At 40.6% G+C, this 25,842-nt stretch overlaps 1 protein-coding gene across 1 annotated transcript in view; it reads left to right on the top strand.

Annotated features, from left to right (window-relative positions):
* The window catches only part of LOC113406192 (cilia- and flagella-associated protein 47-like), a 691,445-nt gene that overhangs the window by 591,399 nt on the left and 74,204 nt on the right, over positions 1–25,842 (top strand). Inside the window, exons 55-57 of the mRNA XM_029910955.1 lie at positions 20,394–20,553; positions 21,550–21,644; positions 25,261–25,422. Of these exons, the coding sequence (XP_029766815.1) occupies positions 20,394–20,553; positions 21,550–21,644; positions 25,261–25,422 (417 nt within the window). The remainder of the gene's footprint in view (positions 1–20,393; positions 20,554–21,549; positions 21,645–25,260; positions 25,423–25,842) is intronic.

Raw genomic sequence — 25,842 nt, 5'->3', positions numbered from 1 at the left:
CCTTGAACTATTGTTTGCTGCCCGCCCTGCCTGAGGGCCTGGGCTGCCTGACTTTGTTTGTGCTCAGCCTGCTGCAAGGACCTGAGCCCGCTTGAACTATTGTTTGTCGCCTCGCCCTGACTAAGGGCCTGGGCTCCCCTGGTTGCGTTATTACTACTCAGCTCCTGAGGTAAGGCCCGGAGCTCAGAGACTAGTGTTCTTGCCCAACTCCTGAGGCAAGGACTGGCGCCCTACTCACTAACCCTAAGTGTTAGGTGCCCCGCCCTGACTGAGAGCCGGGGCTTCGCTATTAGCGTTATTGGCGCTCAGCCTGCGGGAAGGATCTGAGCCCCAGGAAACTTGTGTATTGCCCCGCCTTGAGCTAGCGGCTGGGCTTATTGGACCTTGTAATTGCTTAGCTCCGGCTGCAAGAACCGGAGCTTAGACTGATTTGCGGCCCAGCCCCGACGGAGGGCTGGAGCCTCGTGCAACAGTAGTGTGTCTTTTTGTTCAGCCCTGCCTGAGGGGCGGAACCCCGAGACCTTCGGAACCAGAAGACTGATCCAGGCCGTGTAGTGAAGTGGCCTGGCTCCCGACGGCCCCTGAGAGGGCACGACCCCCGCACCGGACTATTACATACAGCAATCTAGAGACGATGCTGCATTTGGATCAGCGGTTCTGCACTCAGCGATGTCTCACTTCGACTCCACCACCTAGGTAAGGCTTGGTAGTCACCTAATTGGAATCGATATGAGCAAGCACTCGAAGAAGAAAAACCTTACTGCAGCCTTACTGCAGCAGCATGTTTGCCCAAGTGTGGGAACTGACTAGTCAACAATGAGCAATTATGAAACTCAGGGAAATAGTACAGGAGGTTCACAGAAGAGAATAAAAGCTAAACTTTTTTTTTTCTTGACTGTTTCAAGAGGTTATGGCAAGGAAGAAACTTTGGAAAGGATAAAAGTGCTGAGTAATCTTTGCATCCCTCACCGTTCACATGCCAAGAATAAATCAGAGAAGATTTGCTTTTATACAGTTGATTTCTTTGAAAATTAACATCTAATACAATTTCTGGCTACCTGTCATAAGTTGTGTAATGTTTGGCTGAATACAAAAAGTAAAAAGATGCAGCTGTACCAACGTCATTTCTGGCTTCATCATACTTCTATTTTGATTAAAATCTTCCATAGCTTCAGAATTTCACTCTGTAGTCAGTGATAAGAACAGTTACCTATGGCTAAGAAAAGCTTAAAATGAAAATAAAAATATCTATCAAAAATAAGCAAAGAGATATATGACATATGTCAAAAATTCAATTACACCTGAACTGAAAGTTATAGTTTTTTTTAAACCACAAATTCAAGATATTTCAGTGTGTATTTTGGTTTAAAAATTAGATGAAATGGATAAAAACAAGTCATGGTTTTACTGTATAGGAGAGATGGGAAAGTGGAACTTCCTGCTAGTGTCATCTCGCAGGGCAAGGTGAACTTTTAACCTTCATTGACAAATTGGGTAGGACTGAATTCTTTTTATAGTTGTCTGCCAAAAGGGACATGGCATCTTTCCTAAATAATGAATGTGATGCTTCCAGTGTTGTTCTCATAGGGCTTTTCTACATGGTAAATAAGTGTGCAACAAATGTGGAGCAAGCAAGGATGTGAATCTACAGTGTGCCAGCTTGCCAGGCACTAGCTTACTGTGTGGACCCTGCTATAGCACAGTACATTAAGCCATGCTTAAAGATGCACTCCAGGACTTTCACTGCATTGTAGCAGTGTGCGCATGGCAAGTTAGTGCACAAGAAGTTAGTACACTGTAGAGCAACGGTGGGCAACCTGCAGCCCATCAGGGTAATCCACTGGCAGGCCGCGAGACAGTTTGTTTACAATCACTGTCTGCAGACACGGCCACCCGCAGCTCCCAATGGCCACGGATCACTACCCAGCCAATGGGAGCTGTGGGAAGCAGCGACCAGCCTGCGCCAGGATAGTGTGGATAGATTTATAGAGGGGAAAATAATTTGGATTACTCTGCAAGGGCTCCACACGCCTGGTATTCTGGAGCTAGCTGTCTTGAAGTTTCTTACACTCTGAGACTTGGGAGCAGGAGCAGGCCATGGAATAGCGCAGCCTGGGCAAGAGACTCCAATGTTATGTGGATCCATAGTTGCCTAGTTTTCAGGTGTATGTCAAGTGATTTTACTCATAGCTGTGAGTAAAGCAAGTGATCTTTTGCATGCACTCTACAGAGGGAGAGCTCCCTCATTTCCCAGTGCTCTTAGGCATCAAGCCAAAGCTTGTTGAAGTCAATGGGCAGTTTTTCCATAGAGTTCAATGGCTTATGACTCAGGCCCACACTGGGTGCACACAGGAGGAAGATGGACCCCTTGAAGTGAGCCAGCATAGTTGTCAGTAGGTAAATGAAGATTATATACAGTGTTCCAAAGTTTTGTCTACACCACATCCAGATGCTTGGGAAAAATTAGAATTGGAAAAAAAAGTGAAAAATGTAAATCATGTTGAGAATTTGAAAGTGGAAGGCAGCTTGGGTGAAAGTGATCATGACATCATAGAGTTCACAATTCTAAGGAAGGGTAGAAGGGAGTACAGCAAAATAGAGACAATGGATTTCAGGAAGGCGGATTTTGGTAAGCTCAGAGAGCTGATAGGTAAGGTCCCATGGGAATCAAGACTGAGAGGAAAAACAACTGAGGAGAGTTGGCAGTTTTTCAAAGGGAAACTATTAAGGCCCAAAAGCAAGCTATTCCGCTGGGTAGGAAAGATAGAAAATGTGGCAAAAGACCACCTTGGCTTAACCACAAGATCTTGCATGATCTAAAAAATAAAAAGGAGTCATATAAAAAATGTAAACTAGGACAAATTACAAAGGATGAATATAGGCAAACACAGGAATGCAGGGGCAAGATTAGAAAGGTAAACGCACAAAATGAGCTCAAACTAGCTACAGGAATAAAGAGAAACAAGAAGACTTTTTAATCAATACATTAGAAACAAGAGGAAGACCAAGGACAGGGTAGGCCCACTGCTCAGTGAGGAGCGAGAAACAGTAACAGGAAACTTGGAAATGGCAGAGATGCTTAATGACTTCTTTGTTTCGGTCTTCACCGAGAAGTCTGAAGGAATGCCTAACATAGTGAATGCTAATGGGAAGGGGGTAGGTTTAGAAGATAAAATAAAAAAAGAACAAGTTAAAAATCACTTAGAAAAGTTAGATGCCTGCAAGTCACCAGGGCCTGATGAAATGCATCCTAAAACACTCAAGGAGCTAATAGAGGAGGTATCTGAGCCTCTAGCTATTATCTTTGGAAAATCATGGGAGACGGGAGAGATTCCAGAAGACTGGAAAAGGGCAAATATAGTGCCCATCTATAAAAAGGGAAATAAAAACAACCCAGGAAACTACAGACCAGTTAGTTTAACTTCTGTGCCAGGGAAGATAATGGAGCAAGTAATTAAGGAAATCATCTGCAAACACTTGGAAGGTGGTAAGGTGATAGGGAATAGCCAGCATGGATTTGTAAAGAACAAATCATGTCAAACCAATCTGATAGCGTTCTTTGATAGGATAACGAATCTCGTGGATAAGGGAGAAGCGGTGGATGTGGTATACCTAGACTTTAGTAAGGCATTTGATATGGTCTCGCATGATATTCTTATCAATAAACTTGGCAAATACAACGTAGATGGGGCTACTATAAGGTAGGTGCATAACTGGCTGGATAACCATACTCAGAGAGTAGTTATTAAAGGTTCCCAGTCCTGCTGGAAATGCATAATGAGTGGGGTTCCGCAGGGGGTCTGTTTTGGGACTGACTCTGTTCAATATCTTCATCAACGACTTAGATATTAGCATAGAAAGTACGCTTATTAAGTTTGCAGATGATACCAAACGGGGAGGAATTGCAACTGCTTTGGAAGATAGGATCATAATTCAAAATGATCTGGACAAATTGGAGAAATGATCTGAGGTAAACAGGACGAAGTTTAATAAAGACAAATGCAAAGTGCTCCACTTAGGAAGGAACAGTCAGTTTCACACATACAGAATGGGAAGAGACTGTATAGGAAGTAGTATGGCAGAAAGGGATCTAGGGGTTATAGTGGACCACAAGCTAAATATGAGTCAACAGTGTGATGCTGTTGCAAAAAAAGCAAACATGATTCTGGGATGCATTAACAGGTGTGTTGTGAGCAAGATATGAGAAGTCATTCTTCCACTCTACTCTGTGCTGGTTAGGCCTCAACTGGAGTATTGTGTCCAGTTCTGGGCACCGCATTTCAAGAAAGATGTGGAGAAATTGGAGAGGGTCCAGAGAAGAGCAACAAGAATGATTAAAGGTCTAGAGAACATGACCTATGAAGGAAGGCTGAAAGAATTGGGTTTGTTTAGTTTGGAAAAGAGAAGACTGAGAGGGGACATGATAGCAGTTTTCAGGTATCTAAAAGGGTGTCATAAGGAGGAGGGAGAAAACTTGTTCACCTTAGCCTCTAAGGATAGAACAAGAAGCAATGGGCTTAAACTGCAGCAAGGGAGGTTTAGGTTGAACATTAGGAAAAAGTTCCTAACTGTGAGGGTGGTTAAACACTGGAATAAATTGCCTAGGGAGGTTGTAGAATCTCCATCTCTGGAAATATTTAAGAGTAGGTTAGATAAATGTCTGTCAGGGATGGTCTAGACAGTATTTGGTCCTGCCATGAGGGCAGGGGACTAGACTCGATGACCTCTCGAGGTCCCTTCCAGTCCTAGAATCTATGAATCTATAGAAAATGTATCCCCACTAAGTATCCCCACTGTAAGTATCTTTCACACTTTGCTGTCTAAGTACCATCCACAATCCTGTGTCCACCCATCTTTTCCTTTGACTCCCCTCCCCCACCTTCCTCCATTTTACTGTCTATGCCTCCCAGCCTTCCCCCATTTTTTCCTCTGCTTCTTCAGTCCTGCTGCCCATTATTCTCTGTGCTCCCATTCCATTTTTCCATGCTAACCTGTGCCCTACGTACAGCTGCTGCATTGTACTCTGATTCCCTTTCTCTACCCCACCATCTGGACAAGTCATCTTCCACCTCTTCACTGCTCAGCTTTTAGCTCCAAGTCCTCAGACTGAAATCCTGTAAAATCCACCATAGCAGCTTTGAGGAGAAACTGCAGGGGAATCACTGCAGTCTGTCAGCAGCCTAGTTATACATATGCAATAGCAGTTGGGATGAGGGCAGCCTTGAAGCAAGTCCATGAGTGTCTTGCAAGATGTGTGATGCTTGGCAACCCTGTGACACCACACAGAGCAGAGATGCTGTGACAATGCGGTTCTGGCGGAACCCAACTGAGAGTGCCAATTCAGGACAAATTGCTAAAACAGGGCAGTTACAGCCCAAGGCTGGGGGTTTTTCCACCTCTAAGGCAAACCAAACCAGCCAGACTAAGAGGACTTTGGTCTCACCCCACTGGCTAACCGCAAGTCTCACAAGCAATCTCCTTAGACACTCCAGTTTTCCAGTATTACCACCAGTGCCACTTGTTATGGGGACAAATGGTTATGAAAATCAATACCCAAGTAAAAGAAAAAGGTTCTCCTGATCCCAAAGGACCAAGCCCCAGACCCAGGTCAATATACAAATCAGATCTTACCCACAAATCACGCTGTTGCCAATCCTTTAGAATCTAAAATCTAAAGGTTTATTCATAAAAGGAAAAAGATAGAGATGAGAGTTAGAATGGTTAAATGGAATCAATTATATACAGTAATGGCAAAGTTCTTGGTTCAGGCTTGCAGCAGCGATAGAATAAACTGCAGGTTCAAATCAAGTCTCTGGAATACATCCCTCGCTGGGATGGGTCCTCAGTTCTTTGTTCAAAGCTTCAGCTTGTAGCAAAGTTCCTCCAGAGGTATGAAGCAGGATTGAAGACAAGATGGAGATGAGGCATCAGCCTTATATAGTCTTTTCCAGGTGTAAGAACACCTTTGTTCTTACTGTGGAAAATTACAGCAAAATGGAGTCTGGAGTCACATGGGCAAGTTCCTGCATACTTTGCTGAGTCTCAAGGCATATTTGCCTTCTCTCAATGGGTCAATTGTACAGCTGATGGTCCTTAATGAGCCATCAAGCAGGCTAGGCAGAGCTAACACCAGTTTGTCTGGGATGTCACCCAGCAGCATAGCATAAGTTTGAAATACAGACAGTATAGAGCCAATATTCATAACTTCAACTACAAAATTGATACACACATATAGACAGCATAATCATAACCAGTAAACCATAACCTTGTCTTAGACACCCCATTTGACCCCCTTTATAAAAGATTTGGGTGCCACTACAGGACCTTGGTTGCAACAATGATCTATATGGTCCCAGATTATATCAATAACGTCACAGATGCCATACCAGCAAGGGAAGACAATGGCTACAAGGGACTGCCATAGTGTGGTTCAATGGAGGTTACACAGCCTGGGAGGTTATTTCTTCCCCTCACCACCACAGAACATTCCTGCACCAAACTTGGCTACTCAAATATGGCATGGGAGTATGGGGGTGGTGGGGATTTTCTCCTAAAATGTATTAGGCAGACCCCTTGTGTTAGGGATGAAAAAAGACCATCACTAAGATACTATGCATTTATCCTAAACAAGGGTATGCTCATCATTATTTAACTTATATTACTAGTATATTTTATCTAAAAGTTAAACTATTAAAAATGTAATTTTCCTTGTTATGGTTATCACCAGAGTAATGAACTACTGTATTTGGCAATATATTTTTTAATGAGTTTCAATCTTAGGTATTGTAGCATTAGTTATTACTACACTTCTATGATAAATAAAGGCAATAGATATTGCTGTCATATATTAAGTAGTTTTTTATTTCAGCAGCAACTGTACTGTAGGCTTATTAGTTAGAGAAGGATAATTTAATAAATGAACAGGAAAGCTCATGCCTGGCCTTTTAGACAGGCTTCATTTAAAAACCAAATAAATTGCATTAAAGAAAACTACATATTTAATTACTGAGATCTGTTCTCAATCCATTTCTTTTCATCTAAATAGCAATTGTTTAACTTGTATCCATGCTTTAGTACCACAAATAAATCCTTCTAATTTAAAGCTCTAAATGAAATAAATCACAAAGTGTCTGTCAGACTTATACAAAATTTTATAAAATGCAAGAGTCATGAAATGGCAAACAAAGCTTATAAACACTTTGTCTCTATTACATTGTCCTTTGTATGCTTGTAATAGTGATGTTGTGAAATCATTCAAATAAGGGGTAAAGACTTGGCACAGGTATTCTTCCTCTCATGCCACTCACTTTTTTTAAACAAACCCCAACAATTCTCAAATCAATTTCAATTATTTTGCAAGTTTGAAATAGACATTTGTGTATCACTGGTTAAGGTCTGATTTCCATAGTCCTTTCTTCACCTTTCTAATAAGGGAAGGAACATCCTCAAAAGCAATCAGGTAAATATGGAATGGCCTCAAATTCTAGATTTGAAACACTGACATCAGAGCCTGTCATTAAGTTTGATTACCCTGTAAAGTTATTTCCATCCTGATTTTACAGAGATGATTTTTACCTTTTTCTTTAATTAAAAGCCTTCCCCCCACCAAGATTTGAAAGTATCCTGTCCCCTTATTGGTCCTTTGGGTCAGGTGTCAGCCAGGTTACCTGAGCTTCTTAACCCTTTACAGGTAAAAGGATTTTGGAGTCTCTGGCCAGGAGGGATTTTATAGTATTGTACACAGGAGGGCTGTTGCCCTTCCCTTTATAGTTATGACAGAGCCCCATCAGCGGGCATCCACAGTGGAAAATGACTGATCTAAGCTCCCACAATTCGGGAAGCAAACAGCCGCTGGGTGGGGTGGGGTGGGGTGGGGGGGAGCGGAGGAGACACTCTAGTCCAAACTCAGAAATGACATACAAGGTTGTGTATGTTAGATTCCTTTATACACAATTAAACGCCGTTATGCCTACTTATACACACACTACCCAATGTGTAAGGGAATCTAAGATGATGTTGGTTACATGCTGAGGAGCCAGGGGATAACATAAAAATCTTTAAGTTAATGTAGGATGAGGGCTAATTTAGCTTTCAGCCTTTTATACCCTCCTGAGATTAGCTATTTTCCTTTCTTTGTTACATATGATTTGCACCAACATAGACTTCTTTGCACTCAGATTCAATGAGCCAGACTATGGAATTGTTGCATAATGTGTGTTGAAGGAGTTGGAAGATAGCATAAGTTACACCAACTTAAATTCCCTCTGGAGACTCTTCTCTGAAGTCGGTTCCGTGAATAGAGTGGTGACAAGTGAGGTAAAGTGACCATCATCTCCCCAGCTAACCTCAGGTGTAGCGAGATTCCTGAAAACCTAACTGCTGAAATGTACCTGACTGACATGTGAGTCAGACACATGATCAGCACTGAAATTCTAATTATATACAGACCACCCAAAAGTTCATTTCAGAGTGGACAAATCTTGTTTCAGGCCTAATCCTGCAGACACCTACTCGTCTTATCCTGGGAGATTCTGCATACAAGCAGATGTCACCTGTGACCCATTGACCCAGGAATGAAAAAATGGCATGACAACAAAGGGATTTTCCCAAGCAATCTCCCAGCAAGATACAGGACCAGCCATAATGACCCACCTTGAATCCTCATGGATAGATCCAGGGAAGCGTTCTTTCCATTTACACAACTACCCAGCTGGGCAAGACTAATGTAGAACAGGCAAGTCAGACTGCTATACCTACCCACTCATGTCCCCAGGCAAAGCGCACTGCCAAGTGGAGGGGAGGGTCTGAAGCAGCCTCACCAGAGTAACAGAGTCAGTAAAAATCAGCCTAAAGCACTGATATATATCCACTCTCCCATTTAACAAAGGACCAGTCACTAGGAAGGTGCCAAGGGAAGTCCACACGTGAGCCAGAATTTTGCCTCTTCTAGCTGGTGAAGGCAAGCAAAGATCACCTGGGCCTTCTGCACACTAGTGTTATCAATGCATCCCTCAGGGACAGTAACCTACCAGAGCCCTGGCAATATCTCGCTAACTACCTGATCTTAAATCCTCCCCTTCTGAGTGAATTCACTAAGGAGGTATTAGCAAATCATCTCTAGCAGCATCTAACGTCTGTTAATATCCTCTCCCCATGAGGATCCTGACTGTGACACAAAGAGAGCGCCAATCATACTGAGTTCCTAGTGATGGACAGTGACAAGACAACGATGTCTGATTTTAGCAGACCTATCTACTGCTTTAAACACAGATGATCCTGAGGTCATGATAGCCTTTTTGGGGAACCTAGCAAGAAGAGAGAGACTTGCTGCCAGATGGTTCTGCTTATTTCACTTAGATATCAGAGGATTGTGATGGGCAGCTGCTCCTCCCCACCCAGAGTGTTCACCTGTGGAATCTCACAGAGTTCCAGTTCATCATCTATGACAAAGCACTGGAAGACGTACTGAGATGCTGCAAGCTCAATTGCCAGTAATAAATCAATGATATAGTCCTTTCTAAAGCTAACCACACCATAACCTGCCTACCTCAGTGCTGTGAAGAAACATATGTCCAGGTGATTAACAGCTGTCTGAAACTCAACTTGGGTAAGATAAAGGTGCAGTCAGTAATCAAGAGGAAGCCTTTCAGAGATCTTGAGGAATCCATGGCCCACTCCACTGAGGGTGTTCATCCCTAGATTAGCAGAGTTTTGCATAGTCTTACGTCATATGTCTGAATTTCCAAGCTGCAGCAATGGCTATAAATATCTTTCCCCACTCCACCTGGAAAGAAAAATGCATCCAGTCCTCACACAGATGAAAACTTAGCCTTTATTTAAGAAATGAAGGTGTGGATAACTATGGCCATTTCTTGAAGTGCACCCTGCCTAGGGCTGACACAGTAGACACATTTCAAATCGCTCAGAAAGCAGCAGCCCAACTTCTAAGTGGAACAGGTAAATTAGAACATGCTATACTGGCTTTTTATTCAATATCTAATCCAATTCAAGGTTATGTTCCCAATTTTCAAAGCCCTCAATGGACTAGGGTCTGATTACAAAAGACCATCTGTTTCCTCACTAATTAAAAAAAAATAGCATGTAACTGTCATTACCTAGATCAAAGGTCATTAGAAATTGTGACAATGCATTCTTAATAAAAGGTGTACTGCTACTGAACTCTCTGGAGAGGGAGTTATGGATATTTCATGTCTATATGCTACAGGGATTACTACAATATAAATACTTACAGAGAGGTAGAAACAAGTCCTTAATATGCAGTTTTTGCTGGCAGATACATACCAAGTAAAAATGACAGAAGAGAAACATAAAGCAGCGTATGGTTTTTGCAATTATACCTATTTCATATCTATTTTATTAATTAGGCAAAATCATAAGGAAATCAATCTTTACCAAATGACCAGTTGGTTAGTTGACAATCATCAGCAAGCCTAATAATGTAAGAATTACTGTCATTATAAATAGTTTATAATAATAAGGTTTATTGAGCTGTATCATGAGTTAGCAGTGGTATTACAAAATTAGTGTGATGTTTAATGACCAGTTTTCCACTAACTGGAGATCAGGATGCAACCACATAGATTCATCATTACAATATTAATTTTAAGAAGCACTTGTGTTCTTTAACAAGCAGAATTAGTTACTGTATACACAGTCGGACACAGAATAATTCTCCAAACTTTCTCAGGCTTTTTCATACCTTACAATAACAGAAAATAAAAATAAACGCATCTAATTTGTAGCTTTTGAAAAAAACCCACAACTTACTTTATTAATGTCATTTTTTCAGAGAGCTAGAGGACCAGATCCTCAGCTGAGCTGTTATCCCTGTGCTGCTCTGGCAATGCAAAGGGGCCATAAAGGTAGCTTGACTGGCTAGCTAGAGATTTTCCAGGCTGGTGTAGCAACAGTATGCCATGCTGTCCTTGTAGCCATCAGCCTCGATGTCATAGCCAGGGGAAGGAAACATCACCAGAGCACCACTGCACTCCAGGTATCCCTAGCTACCAGTACAGACAGCATGAGACCACAGGCAGCCAGTTGCAACAGGATCTGTGATGCTGAGATGTACTGAAATCGCCCCCTGCTATATGCTGAGATGTAGTTCTGGTGCTTGCAGCAGGAACACTGAGGCAGCTGACTAGCTAGCTGCTTTTCTAAAGACCCAATCAGAAGTGAAAAGTACTGGCTTTAAAGACCAGGGAAAGCTATATTGGTGTCCAGAGCTGTTTTCCAACAGGAGGAAACTGGGGGACAGGACTTTACCACTCTTATCCTTTTCTCCAAATCCCTTTTCTGAGCAGTCAACCCTGAAGAGAGCGGAGGGAAAATGAGTCAAAATGAGAGGATAGTTTTTTGTTGTTGTTGTAGCTTCCTAGGTTTTTAAAAAATGAAATCTGAAAAAACTAATTCTATCATGTGGAACCACATTGATTCCCACATGGTTCATCAGCAGGCTTGGAACTTGTAAGCCACTGCACAAACCTCTGCAACTTGAGCCAAAGAGAAACAGATAGCAGTAGTAGGCTATGATCATCTGTGGGTCAGCCACTAGGACTTGAGGCACACATTTATCATTGGGTTTCACAGCTATTTGCTGCCCACAGAAGAATATTGAGGCTCAGAAATCCTGGTTTCTTCTTCAAGGAGTGTCCATGGGTGATCCCCTTCAGGTGTGCTTACACCCCCTGTGCCTTTGCTTGGAGATTTTTGGTAGCAGTGCCTGTCTGGCCCACGCATGCACCCTATGTGTCCTGGTGCCCCATTCCAAGGACCTATAGGTCTGCATGGGAGAAGCGCCCTCAGTTCCTTGTCAGCCACCTTTGGCCTGAGACAATGTAGAGCTGCTCCTGCTCTCCTCAGTTTAGTAGTGTAGCATTAGTTAGTTTAGCTTGGTAGTAGTTGTTGGGACTGCAGTCCCCTCCTTTTTCCTTTCATTTTTTCCTCATGAAGGGGGTTATTCTGAACTTTAGTTCTGGGGAATACCAGGATCCTTGGGTTTTACAAAGACTCTTTCCTGCCTGGAATCTATCCCGGTCAGTTATGGGCATTCTCAGTGTCTTCGCTGTTTGGGAGTCAATCATATCCCCAGTAAGTGCAAAATCTACACCTTCAAAATGAGTTCTCAGAAAAACAGGGAGATCAAGTTTAAATTACTGATGACAGAGAAAGCCCTAAGACCAGTTCTGGACTCGGTTCTGACAACCCCCCCATACCCAAGTCTTCAAGTAATTAGCCCCTGGGACCAAGTAAATGAAGCTTCTGAGCCAGGGGAGCAGAGAGGACCCTTACCTGCTGATAGTGGGAGGGAGCACAATTTAAAGGTTTCGTTTTAATGGCAGATTAACCATTAAGTAGGGTGGTGCCTGCCTGCTTTAACCTTCTTGAAAGCCATCTCCCTTTCTTTCAATTCCTGACTGCCTATCCCCACCCTCAGACTTTCTGTTTGTAACTGTATCTGTTTCTATTAGTTGTACTTAACAGTATATTGAAATTCCTTAGGGCAGGGCCTTATCTAAGCTGTTGGGCAAAGTGCTGTGCTTGTTTCTATACTGCATCAAGAATAAATAAACTCGTTTTTTTACTCCCATATCTGACTTAATCCAATATCCTGCAAACCTTGTTCATCCTCTGGAAGTTGCTGGGGTTCCTGCTGTTAGGGTGAGGACAATGTGTGATTGTGATTTACAGTTTCAGGCCCTTGAACTGGGACATAACTCCAGTGGGGATAGGCTCTGCCCTCTCCCTCCCCTTGCTGCAATCCTGATGCCCTGTTGGCTTGTAAATAGGCTTGGTAAAGTGCATTTTTTATTAGTTTGATATTGGTATATCTTGATATTAGTTAGGTTTTTGATACTGTCTTACATGACCTTCTCATAAACAAACTAGGGAATACTAGATTGAGCTACTATAAGGTGGGTGCATAACTGGTTGGAAAACTGTTCCCAGAGAATAGTTATCAGTGGATCACAGTCAAGCCGGAAGGGCATATCAAATGGGGTCCTGTTCGATATCTTCCCATTCTGTTCAATATCTTCATCAATTATTTAGATAATGGCATAGAAAGGACACTTATGAATCTTGCAGATGATACCAAGCTGGGAGGGGTTACAAGTGCTTTGGAGGATAGTATTAAAATTCAAAATGATCTGTACAAACTGGAGAAATGGTCTGAAGTAAATATGATGTAATTCAATAAGAACAAATGCAAAGTACTCCATTTAGGAAGGACAATCAGTTGCACACATACAAAATGGGAAATGACTGCCTAGGAAGGAGTACTGCAGAAAGGAATCTGGGGGTCATAGTGGACCACAAGCTAAATATGAGTCAACAGTGTAAACACTGTTGCAAAAAAATCCAAGCATCATTCTAGGATGTACAAGCAGGACACAAGTGGTAACTGTTGTAAGCAAGACACAAGAGGTAACTCTTCCGCTCTACTCCACACTGATTAGGCCTCAACTGGAGTATTGTGTCCAGTTCTGGGTGCCACATTTCAGGAAATATGCAGACAAATTGGAGAAAATCCAGAGAAGAGCACAAAAATGATTAAAGGTCTTGAAAACATGACATATGAAGGAAGATTGAAAAAATAGGGTCTGTTTAGTCTGGAGAAGAGAAGATTAAGGGGGGGATATGATAACATTTTTCGGGTACAAGGAGGAGGGCAAAAATGTTCTCTTTAACCTCTGAAGACAGGATAAGAAGCAATGGGCTTAAATTGCAGCAAGGGCAGTTTTGGTTGGACATTAGGAAAGCTTCCTAACTATCAGGGTGGTTAAGCACTAGAATAAATTGCCTAGAGAGGTTGTGGAATCTCCATCATTGGAGATTTTTAATAACAGGTTAGACAAACACCTGTTAGGGATGGTCTAGATAATACTTAGTCCTGCCTTGAGTGCAGGGTACTGAACTAGAAGACTTCTTGAGGTCCCTTCCAGTCCTACACTTACTATGATTCTATCGTTCACACCTTGAAGGACTTGAGGGCCATGCTCTGATCTCTCAGGAACTGCAAACAGAGAGAGATTAGCAAGACTCAGATGATGTAGAGATCTTTTCCACCCCATTATTCTACCTTCTGTAGGCCACATGAGCCACTGGCCAAGAGGCCTAGATATTTTAAAAATAAGCCAGCTACTGCAACAACTGCCTCATCCCAGCCATCCGTATCATCCATGCATCAGTTTTGATGATTTGATCAAGAGTCTGGATCACTCACTCAGCAGGGATTTACTGCTGCACCATCCCAGTCTCCTTTCCCCCTTTGGAAACCATCTCTCCCAATTTTGAGCTGTGTGGGAGAGCATACCATGCGACAAATGGGTTTTGGAGGTAGTGACATCCAGTTATCCCATCCATTTCACTTCCATCCCTCCTGCCCACACCTCTTCCCTGTCCCTTTTCAGGGACTCTCTCACAATCAGTTGCTGAGACAGGAGGTCAATTCTCTTCTACACTTAGGATCTATAGAGCCCATTCCTGTGCAATACAGGGAAAGGGGTTTTATTCCAAGTACTTTCTGGTTCCAAAAAAGAACATGGTGAGAGAGACTGATAGTAGATGTCTGAACAACTGTGTAAAACATAGATTCAGGATGGTGACCCTTGCACCTATAATTCCCTCCCTAGATTCCAGGGATTAGTTTGTGATTCTTGACCTTCAGGATGCCTAATTTCATGTCACAACCCCTTTCACAAGAGGTTTCTTCACTTTGTAGTCAACCACTACCAGTGCTGCATTCTCCCTTTCAGCCTTTCCTGTGCCTAAGGTATTTTCACAGATCGTGATGGTTGTAGCCACCCAACTTCATTGTTTAAGGATAATTGTTTTCCCTTACCTTGATGATTGGTTGTTCAGGAGCCAAATTTATCAAGAGGTGTGGTCAGCAGTACAAATTATAAGCTTATTATTCCACAGACTAGGCCTCCAACTGAATCTTGAGAAGTCTGCCCTGACACCAATATAGAAGATAGATTTCACAGGAGATTCTCTGGATTTGGTGGCAGGCTGGGCTCACTTACCTACAGACAGATTTCTCATCCTAAGGAATCTCATCTCAAAGATTCAGCTCAGCCCTCAAACCTCAGTAAGGAATTGTCTTCAATTATTGTGGAATATGGAAGCTTGTGTTTTTGTAACCCTAAGCACCAAGTTACATCTTTGACGCTTTCAGGGATGGCTCAGGACAGTCTATATACGGAACAAGCACAGACTGGACAAGCAAGTGTCTGTATTCTGCTGTCACTCAGCTGGTGAAAGGACCGTCCCCAGGTCTGTGCAGGAGTCCCACGTATTCATGATTCCCCTTGCATTATGGCAATATGAGATGCTTCCCTCTTGCAATGGGGGCCAACATCTGGTGCCTCTCAGGATACAGGGAAAATCATCATCCCAAGAGCAGCTTCTCCACATCAAACTTCTAGAGTTGAGAGAAGTCAGAAATGCTTACCTTCACTTCCTTCCTCTGATAAGATAAGAGCCAAATCAGTCAAAATCATAGCAGACAGACAGTGTAGCCTGGATGTTTTATATCAATAGGCAGGGGCATGGTCCCCCTCATTCTGTGCAAAGCAATAAACTCTGGATTTGGTGCATAGCCAACCAGATAGTCATCTCAGCTTCTTACCTTCCAGGTATTCAAAACAGCATGGCCAATGAGCTCAGCAGGCACTTCTCCGAAAATTAAATGGGAGCTAGACTCATGAGTCCTCAACAACAAACCCTTAACTTGGGAGTTTCCAAAGGTAGACTTGTATGCAATCACCGCCAACACACAGTGCACAAAATTTTGCTCGAGGGAGGGAGAGTGAGACCCCTTATTTATGCATATCCACCAACACCATTACTTTTGAAAGTACTGAAAAAAAAATCAAACAAGACAAGGCCAGAGTCATTTTAGTTGCACCAATCTGGCTGAGACAAATTTGGTGTCCTTACCTCATTTAACTTGTCCCTCTTCCACCGATGAAACTTCCAACCAGTTGCCATCTGGTGTCTCAGCATGCTTGTCAGATGCTTCACCGCACTCTGGAAGTTCTGCTATTCAAGTCATGATTCCTAGGTGGTTCTCAGGGATAGAGACTTCCTGTTCAAAAAAGGTGCAACATGTAGTATTAAACAGCAGAAAAATGTCTACCAAAAATGGCTAATATCTGTTTATTCTGACTCTTTCCCCCCCAATTTATATCTCTTTAAATTTCCACAGTTGTACAAAATAATTGGGGGGAGGTGTCAGACAATAATTATTTAATGACAGCAGATATTGAGATTCAAAAGTTAAAGCTTTATAATCTTTAAAACACAACATCATATATCAAAATATACAAAGTAGATATCCTTAAATCAAACTAATAACTTTGCAAGCAGCATTTTTCTTACTTTGTCTATCTACAAATTTCAGTTATCAATGGAAATATTTTCTCATCAGTTTCAGCATGTACAATGAAATCTACATTTACCAACAAAAAACTAATCTTTCCAAGCCTAGCTATTACAGATTAAAAAAAGTCTCTGTTTTTTAAAAGTGCTAAGTTCAATTGAAAGGTGACAGAAAGATGGTACAGATGGTCACAGCTTGGGTAGTGGCAATACAAGCTATCCCAAATTGCCCTACCAATGTGTTTCGACCCTGGTGCACTTTAAAATAGTTCATTCTCCAGGCCCATTTAGTCTCTGCTGAAACTGCTGGCTAGGGTGCCATTTGTGATGACGATTTCTGTAATGTGACTTTTGTCTATGATGTCAAGAAGAAGGTCAGGGAAAATGTGGGACCCTTACTGAATGGAGGAGGCAACATAGTGACAGATGATGTGGAAAAAGCTGAAGTACTCAATGCTTTTTTTGCCTCGGTCTTCACAGACAAGGTCAGCTCTAACTGCTGCACTGGGAAACACAGTATGGGGAGGAGGTGAGCAGCCCTCAGTGGTGAAAGAACAGGTTAAAGACTACTTAGAAAAGCTGGACATGCAAAAGTCCATGGGTCGAAATCTAATGCATCCAAGAGTGCTGAGGGAGTTGGCCAGAGTCACTGGCCATTATCTTTGAAAATTCGTGGTTACTGGGGGAGGTCCCGGATGATTGGAAAAAGGCAAAAATAGTGCCCATATTTTAAAAAGGGAGGAAAGAGAACCCGGGGAACTACAGACTGGTCAGCCTCACTTAAGTTGCCGGCAAAATCATAGAGTGGGTCCTCAAGGAATCCATTTTGAAGCACTTGGAGAAGAGGAAGGTGATCAGGAACAGGATCGAGGGAAGTGATTATTCCCCTCTATTCGGCACTGGTGATGCCACACCTGGAGTATTGTGTCCAGTTTGGTCCCCCCACTACAGAAGGGATGTGGACAAATTGGAGAGTCCAGCGGTGGGCAATGAAAATGATTAGAGGGCTGGGGCACATACGAGGAGAGGCTGAGGGAACTGGGGTTATTTAGTCTGCAGAATAGAAGAGTGAGGGGGGATTTGATAGCAGCCTTCAACTACTTGAAGGGGGGTTCCAAAGAGGATGGAGCTAGGTTGTTCTCAGTGGTGGCAGATGACAGAACAAGAAGCAATGGTCTCAAGTTGCAGTGGTGGAGGTCTAGGTTGGATATTCGGAAACACTATTTCACTAGGAGGGTGGTGAAGCACTGGAATGGGTTACCTAGGGAGGTGGTGGAATCTCCATCCTTAGAGGTTTTTAAGGCCCGGCTTGCCAAAGCCCTGTCTGGGATGATTTAGTTGGTGTTGGTTGTGCTTTGAGCAGGGGATTGGACTAGATGACCTCCTGAGGTCTCTTCCAACCCTAATAGTCTATGATTCTATGAACCAAAACAACATTTCATATCGCATACAGCATTTGAGTACCTTAGGGGCTGACCATATTCTGAGCAGGGGTGGTCAAAATGTGTCTCGCGAGCCACATGCGGCTCTTTTACAGTTAAAGTGTAGCTCATGGAGCCCTCCACGCCCCCTCATTCTCCACCTACCGGCCTGGGGGGGAGCTCGGGGCTTCTGTCCTGTGGCAGATTGGTGGGGCTAGGGACTTCTGCCCTGCAGGGATGGGGGTTTCATGGTTTCAGGGCTTCAGCCCTGTGCGGCCCACCTGTCAGTGCTTGGGACTTCAGCAGGAGAGGGGCACTAGCCCTGAACCCTGGCAGGCAAATTCCATCTCTCAAACTTCTGTACATTGTTGTATGTGGCAAGGGTCAGTAAGTTTAGCTGTACTGTAGTATTTAGTGCTTTGTGTTAAAACGCAGTGACTACTGCAGCCTGAGCAAGTTAGAGCAGGTCTTACTCCGCTTTTAACATAGTGCAAGGGTACCAGCATGCACAGAGCTGGAGCAGGAGAGAGTACAGGTGAGCAATGTGTGTGTGTGCATGTACTCACACACACGTCCCTGACTGCTGTGAAATCTGGTTACCCTCCAGGATCTAGCCCATAGTATATCCATTCATTTCTGCAGGAATAGTCCTAGCATTGTACAAATTTATATTTTAACTTGTTTAACAGAAATTAAGATCTTGATGACTTGATCATTAAAAAAACAGAAACTCTGACACAAAATACAGTATTTAGCAAATGAGTTAGCAGAGGTTCAAACCTAATATTTAATTGAGTACTAGGAAAGAGAACGTATACTGCTACTTTGTTTCCAAGTACTTATTTCACTGCTAGATTCAGACCATTTCTACCAGCTTTGCTACAGACCAAAAATCGAGCTGCATGGAGAAGAAATGTACTACCACCTAAGTGATTAAACATGAATCTCCCAGGATAAAATAATACCATTGCTAAAATGAAGATCATGCTCAGATGACCCTCTTTAGAAGATTTTCTTCTGGAAAGGCTGGAAAAATTATGCCAGGTTTTACAATTTATAAATTTCAAATAAAACTTTGGTAGGTAAACATTTCTGTGTAATCAAAAGATTGTTCAAAATAGTGGTTTAAAGCACCCAGTACAGAATTTGAATATTCCATGTGAGGTTTCAATAGTTAAAACCTCAAAACTAATTTGTCCGTCTGTTAACTTTTATTCTAGTGATGTGTTCTTTATTTTCAAAGAATTTCTGACAGTGAAGAACGGTTACAACAATATGAGAGAAAATGCTGTATGTTATAGTACAAATACAAACAAATAAACAAAAACCTCAGGGAAGTCATATGGTCTGTGCTGTGCAGGAACTCAGACTAGATGATGACAGTGGTGTCTTTTAACCTTAAAATCTGTGAATCTATGTAAAGCTGTCTCTCCAAAATGGCATACTAAATAAAGTGTTTAGGGTCAGGTTTCACTATAAGATGGGACACTTCCAGGGCTTGTGCTGGGCTGAGCCCTGGCACCTCTAGGCTTACTGCGTCAGTTATGAATGTAAAAAAATTGCTTTAGCCTCGGCACCTCTTTCATTACAAATTAAGCACTGTTCACTTCTATAAATGATTGTCATTGTAGGCTTTTAAGTATGTTGAGAAGGTACAAAAAGGGGAGGTACAAACAAGGGCTCTGGGAGAGATGAAACCTACAACATGGGATGAAATATACAATGAGCAAAGTCAATTGCAAACATGGAACTAAATCCTATTAAAATATATTTAAAGGAAATAGTTGTCAAAGTAAGTGATATGCAACTTAAACATAGAGCATGAAATAATTTAAAGTGTGATGTTAATGGATGAAATCTAAAATATCAAACTAGTTTTAGTAGCATGTTTTTAAAGTTACGTTATGTATTTTATATTGTTCAGTTACCTGTCCAAATGTACTAATTATTTCCTCTCATACAAAATATTTATCATTAAATAAAGGCAAACCAGAAAAAAAAAACAGTTTAGCCATATGTAGATATGACACTTATAAAGGATTGTTTTTGATTGGATCTTTATACATAGTGTTAGACTCTTTATAATATTAAGTCCAAACATTCAAAATTCATGAGTCAGACCCCAAAAGATCATGGGATCACCTTAAAATTATTACTTAAAATACATATTTGGGGTTTTTAATTCACCTCCAGGTTTTTGAGCCTGCAAGGTGCCTTCTGGTCACATTTGCAAGCTTTTCTCCATGACTATGAAGGTTAAAACTTTTTTTTTAAGTGAGAGCTGGGATTTTCAAGTAAGCACTTGTCTCCAGGAGCTGGGGTTTTAAGTAAAGCATGCATTTGTCCATTTCATTGTGAGCAACAATATATTATTTGACTACTTGCAATAAAAGGTTAAAATAATTTTGTTCGAATTGAGAAAATAGTCCTTTATGATAGAGGCCAAACTAAATATTCTGTGGAATAGACAAAGAGAAATATATACATAGAAAGTGACTAAATGACTCAAAGCTTTCAAAATATGTCTTTTTTGCCACCTTAGTGACAAACTGTTGTATTATTTTACAGCAATCCCACTACCTCCAAAAGGTAAACTGGACATCCCGGTGTTGTTTGTGCCTGACACAATGAAATTGTATGAAGCTGTGGTGATTGTTCATGTAGTGAAGAAGAATGGTGAAAACTGGCCCTATGATGATCCTGCTGAATTAAACAAAGAACTGAAAAGGTAATTATTGTGATAGGAAAAAAATCACTGTTGAACAATTTCAGCCAATGGTCATATTTTTCCTCAGATATATGAATGCAACTCCTATTGTCTTCAGATGGAATTGCATGTGTGTTTTTGATGGCAGAAATTTGTCCATTCTGAGAGACGTTTCTATGTAAGTGTTTAAACATCTGAACGAAGAACTGCAATGGTAGCTAGCACTCAGTCAGTTTGAACACCTGCCTTTCATTTTTTTAAATTTGGAAACTCAAGAGAATTACTTGCCACTGCTTTTAGGTGTAGTAGATAAATGAACAACAGTTGGATTCTTCCGTTATTCTTTTAACTAATTTGAATTAGTTCTAAATTTGAACTAATAATAAATCAGTAAATATCCTTTTGATATATTTGTGAAAGCAATTATCAAGAGATATATTTGGCCTTATGCTGATTCCATTTTTGTTGATTTTCCACTAATATAACTACCAAATTCAATGAAGTTGCTCCAAATTTTCACTGATATTAGTGAGAACAGATCAGACCAAGTGTTCTCATATCCTGAATACACAGCTCAATTCTCAATTCTCTTGTGTGATAAATTCACATCTTTGCAAAGTGGGTGTAAAACACTACCATTCTGATTTGGTTCCATTTTATATCCACTTTGCAGCAGCTGTGCATAGCTGTTAATGATTGCACAAGATGCAAGGGAATGGAAAATAATCAAGCACATTGAGAACTTTGGAGTCCAGGATAATTTGAGTATAAAAGTAGAAAAGGGAGTGAGCCCCATGAAAGAACTCAAGAAATATGACCACAAACCAAAATAACAAACATATCTGAAAGGATTATTTCCATATTTTTTACTCCTTTAGACTAAATAAGCCTTTCACAGTGTCTCAAGTTGGGCACCCAAAATCCCTAGTCTTGGCCACAGTTTTAAGTTAACATCAATAACACCAGTTTCTCAGCTAGTCGAAGTTAATTATATATTTTACTTGAATTTCCAAACAGCATCACCACGTCAGAGAATGGGGAAATCCATGGAATATGCTGGATCTACCCAATTCATGGAATCCCTGAAGCACAACCGTATAAATCAGCACCAGGTATGTAATAGCTGAAAAGCCACAAACATAAGAACTGTAATAAAATCAAAACAGTTGCTTGCCTTTTGACATCTAACACTTGGAATTTGCATCATGCAGAAGGCTGACACAGGTGGATTTCAGCCTGTTTTTCCAGAACACCTTTGCAAATATGTGAGGAGAGCAAAATATTGAATCAGCATCCACGGAGTAGATCTGACAGAAGAATTTTGATACTTATCCTAAAGCAAACTCTGAAGGAAGATTGCAAATCACTTTAACTTTTCCATAACACTCCTGGGAAAATTAATTTGCACTAACTGATATAGACTAATATTTATGGAATTTTTGTTTTAGCTCACTTTGGAAGTAAATAGAGCTTCATTTGCTACTAAATTAAATATATCTATTTCTTAATCACAGTATAACTTCAGAATTGGTTTACTTTAAATTCTGTTAAATAACATGGACATTGTGAACTGGTTCAGACACTAATAGCCTTCATAAAAGCACTGCCTGTGAGTAGATAAAGGCACTTGAAAATTTGCTAGTCAGTTTTATACTGAATCTCCCTTTGGCAAATAAAAACAACCTGTATTAGTGTGGGAAGATAATGAGAGACGTCTTGAGGATTAAAATTATTGAACTTAATAGGAATAGATATTATTTGTACTGTCATTGTTCTGATTTGTTTAAGGACCTTTAACTTGCAGTCAGATGCCCATGTGATATTAATTAGAGCTTTCATCTCACTAATTTCCTCTTTATTCATTAAAGGAGTGAAGCAGAATATTCTCAAATATTCCACTTGTGCCCAGTATGACACCATTATAACTTTTCTCATTAGCATGAAAACTATGTGTACAAAAGGTGAATGCTTGTGTTCTTATTTTAAATCTTTAGTGTACTATGAAAGCAGTTTGGGATAAATATCTCTTTTCTTTAGGCCATTGTTTTCACTAGGTAAGGTAACTATACATTAAAAATGTTAGCATTAATAAATTGCTTAAGTGACATACTACTCTATGTAAGTGGAAGCTGTCACATCTTAAATTTTAATTTTTTAAAAGCTGTTATGAAAACTCAGCATATTTATAACTAGTTCTGTTGCCATGTAAATTATGCACAATACATATTTGTAGTTCACACCAACATCTTTGCATTAATTCTGAATATCAATAGCATTTAATGACAATTTGTAACAATTATATATAGACTGTGAGTTCTCTTTCCATCGCACAATCCAGAGTTATAAATGGACTGTACTTTATCCTTCTAAATATAGGCCCCAACTCAGCAAAGCACTTAAGCATTTTACATATGTACTTACGTCCCATTATATATGTCCCGTTGACCAATTGTAGGATCAGGGCCCATAGCAAGTAATCTTCTAGAGATCTATTTTTCTCATTAAATTGTTATCCTAAATATAAGGATTATATTGTTTTTTCTTTGGAAATAGTATTATTAAAATTGCCTACGGACTACAGCCTGTGATATCAAAACTTCAAACTGTTGCTCTAGTTGATTAGATAGTGCCTCATCCTTTTTTGCATCACAATAGACTTCTGTAAAGTGTTTGACTTAGTACCACACTACATGATTATAAAAAGTAGCATTGAATAAAATTAATGTAGTACATATTAGATTAAAAAGTAGCTATTGGATAGATCTCCAATGGTAACTGTAAATGGGGAATCGTTATCCAAAGGCAGTGTCCAGGGACAGGCTGTGGATAAGCTCAACAGGGGCAGGATTATCACTGGGATCTTTGAATTTTTAGTTGGACTTTTGTAACCCTGGAAGGGGATTGAATTTAAGTGTTCCCTAGCCAGAGGGGCAATTCACCAAGAAAAGATCATGGTAGAACCAGATCAACTGACTAGAGGGTGTGCTAGAGTAAACGATCCTCTGAAACTCCCTGACCTGACACCAGGAGGCACTAAAGCAGTGATTGAACCATATACAGGGACTGTATCCTGGAAAGCAGTGACTCTGAGAAGGATTTAGAGTTCTAGTAAATAACCAACTGATCAGAAGCTTCTAGTACAATGCTGTGGCAAAGAGGACTGGTGTGATTCTTAAATATGTAAACAGGGAAATAGGAAGTAGGAATAGGGAAGTGATATTACCCGTGTCTACAGTAGTGGTGAGACCATTATGGGAACACTGTCCCATTCTGGTATCCAGACTTCATAAAGTACTGTATGTTGAAAAATGTGAAAGGGATCAGAAAGGAGCTACAAGAATGATACAAGTTCTGGAAGTCCTGCCTTATAGTGAGAAGTGTGGGAATCTAAGTCTATTTAGCTTATCAGACAGAAGGTTAAGAGGTGACTTGATCATGCTCTATAGGTACCTACACGGAAGAATTTAGTAGAGGGCTCTTTAATCTATCAAACAAAGGAATAAGATCCAATGGCTGGAAGCTGAAGCTAGGTAAATTCAGGCTAGAAATAAGGTCCACATTTTAAACAGTGAAGGTAATTAGCCATTGAAATAACTTGTCAAGGGATGTGGTGGGTTCTCCATCACTTGAAGACTTTAAATCCAGTTTGGATGTCTTTCAAACAGAAGTTATGGGCTTGGTGCAGGCAGTACTAGGTAAAATTTTATGGACTGTATAATGCTGGAAGTTAAACTAGATTATCATAATTGTTCCTTCTAACCTAAAAATTTGTGACTAAATCTGTGTGGATAAAAAAAATCTTTAGCTTTTTCATAATCATAGAATAAATAATTCTTTTCATATTCACTTGGGCATAATTTTGATGGAAAGAACATAGACATTTTAAAACTGAGAAACAGATAACCAGCTCTTTGTCCAAGTCTATGTAGAGTTTGAGACATCTGGAAATTTCTGAATCATTTTATCTGGGAACATAATAGTGCCCTTCAATTTCTAGATCTAATTTACTAATCTTTCATGGTGTTGAAAGAATTGTAATCAAAAAGGTTTTACAGACTATAATACACCGGATAAAACATCCTTGTATTGAACATTGAAATATTTTCTAAGGGGAGGATTAAAATCACAGAACTCACGAAAGTCACATTCTATATTAAAATTCCTTTGCTTCAGATACTTAAGGGAAACTCAAGTTGCAAAATTTTAAATCATAGTATGGTTCTCTAAAATTGTGTTAAATGTTCTCTAAAACTTCAACTCTGAGCAACAGCATGTGGTCTTAAATTAAGATATAAAAAAAATTCTTTTTCAGTTTCCACAACTATTAACTTTCTTTTGAATTTATTTTTTTCAGCTCCTATTTTTATTTCCAATTAAAATATTTTAAATTAATTTAAATTAAATTTCATAATTGCAAAGAAATTGCAGAGATTTCTTTTCAAAAGTTATTTGAGAAGCAGCTGTGGAAATGAATTGCTTAGTCCAGAATGTTTTTTCAATAAATTGAGCAACATCTTACCATGTGTTTTTGTCAGACAGAATATGAAGGGAACAGTGAAACTGGCTCCTCTTCACTGTCTCAGTCCCCATTGGGGTAATTGAATACCTGATATTAGCATCTTTCTAAAGATATCTCACCCTTATATTTTTAGTTATTTTGTTAAAATCAAGAAATTAATTTTTCAGGAAAGCAACATTTTACAAAAATTGATCCCTTCTTTCCTGTAGCTGTTGTATGCTGTCGAGCCAGAAACAGAGTGGAGGAGCGAGTGGAAGTTCTGTTAACTGGTGTGGTTCCTGGAACAACTGCTATGCCAGCAGCAAAAAATGTTATGATCACCACTAAAATTAAGACACCCAGTGTCCAGGATGAAGTTCAGGTTACTGCCGGTAAGAAAGAACAGTACAGCAGTTACTGTACATTATTTGCAGAGTGTACTATCTAGAGCAGGGGTAGGCAACCTTTCAGAAGTGGTGTGCCGAGTCTTCATTTATTCACTTTAATTTAAGGTTTCACGTGCTGGTAATACATGTTAACGTTTTTTAGAAGGTGTCTCTCTCTAAGTCTATATTATATAACTAAACTATTGTTGTATGTAAAGTAAACAAGGTTTTCAAAATGTTTAAGAAGCTTCATTTAAAATTAAATTAAAATGCTGATCTTACGCCGCCAGCCTGCTCAGCCCGCTTCCAGCCTGGGGTTCTGTTCACCTAGGCCTGCAGCGGGCTGAGCAGGGCCTGTGGCTGGGACGCCGGCTGGCAAGGGGCCGGCAGCCGGGACCCCAGACCTGAGGGGGGGGGGGGCGGGGG

Source organism: Terrapene carolina, unplaced genomic scaffold (assembly GCF_002925995.2).
Source record: "Terrapene carolina triunguis isolate 2854851 unplaced genomic scaffold, T_m_triunguis-2.0 Scaffold23, whole genome shotgun sequence".
NCBI lineage: Eukaryota > Metazoa > Chordata > Testudines > Emydidae > Terrapene > Terrapene triunguis.
Note: the sequence above shows the minus strand (reverse complement) of the source record. Positions and strands in the feature narration are given on the sequence as shown.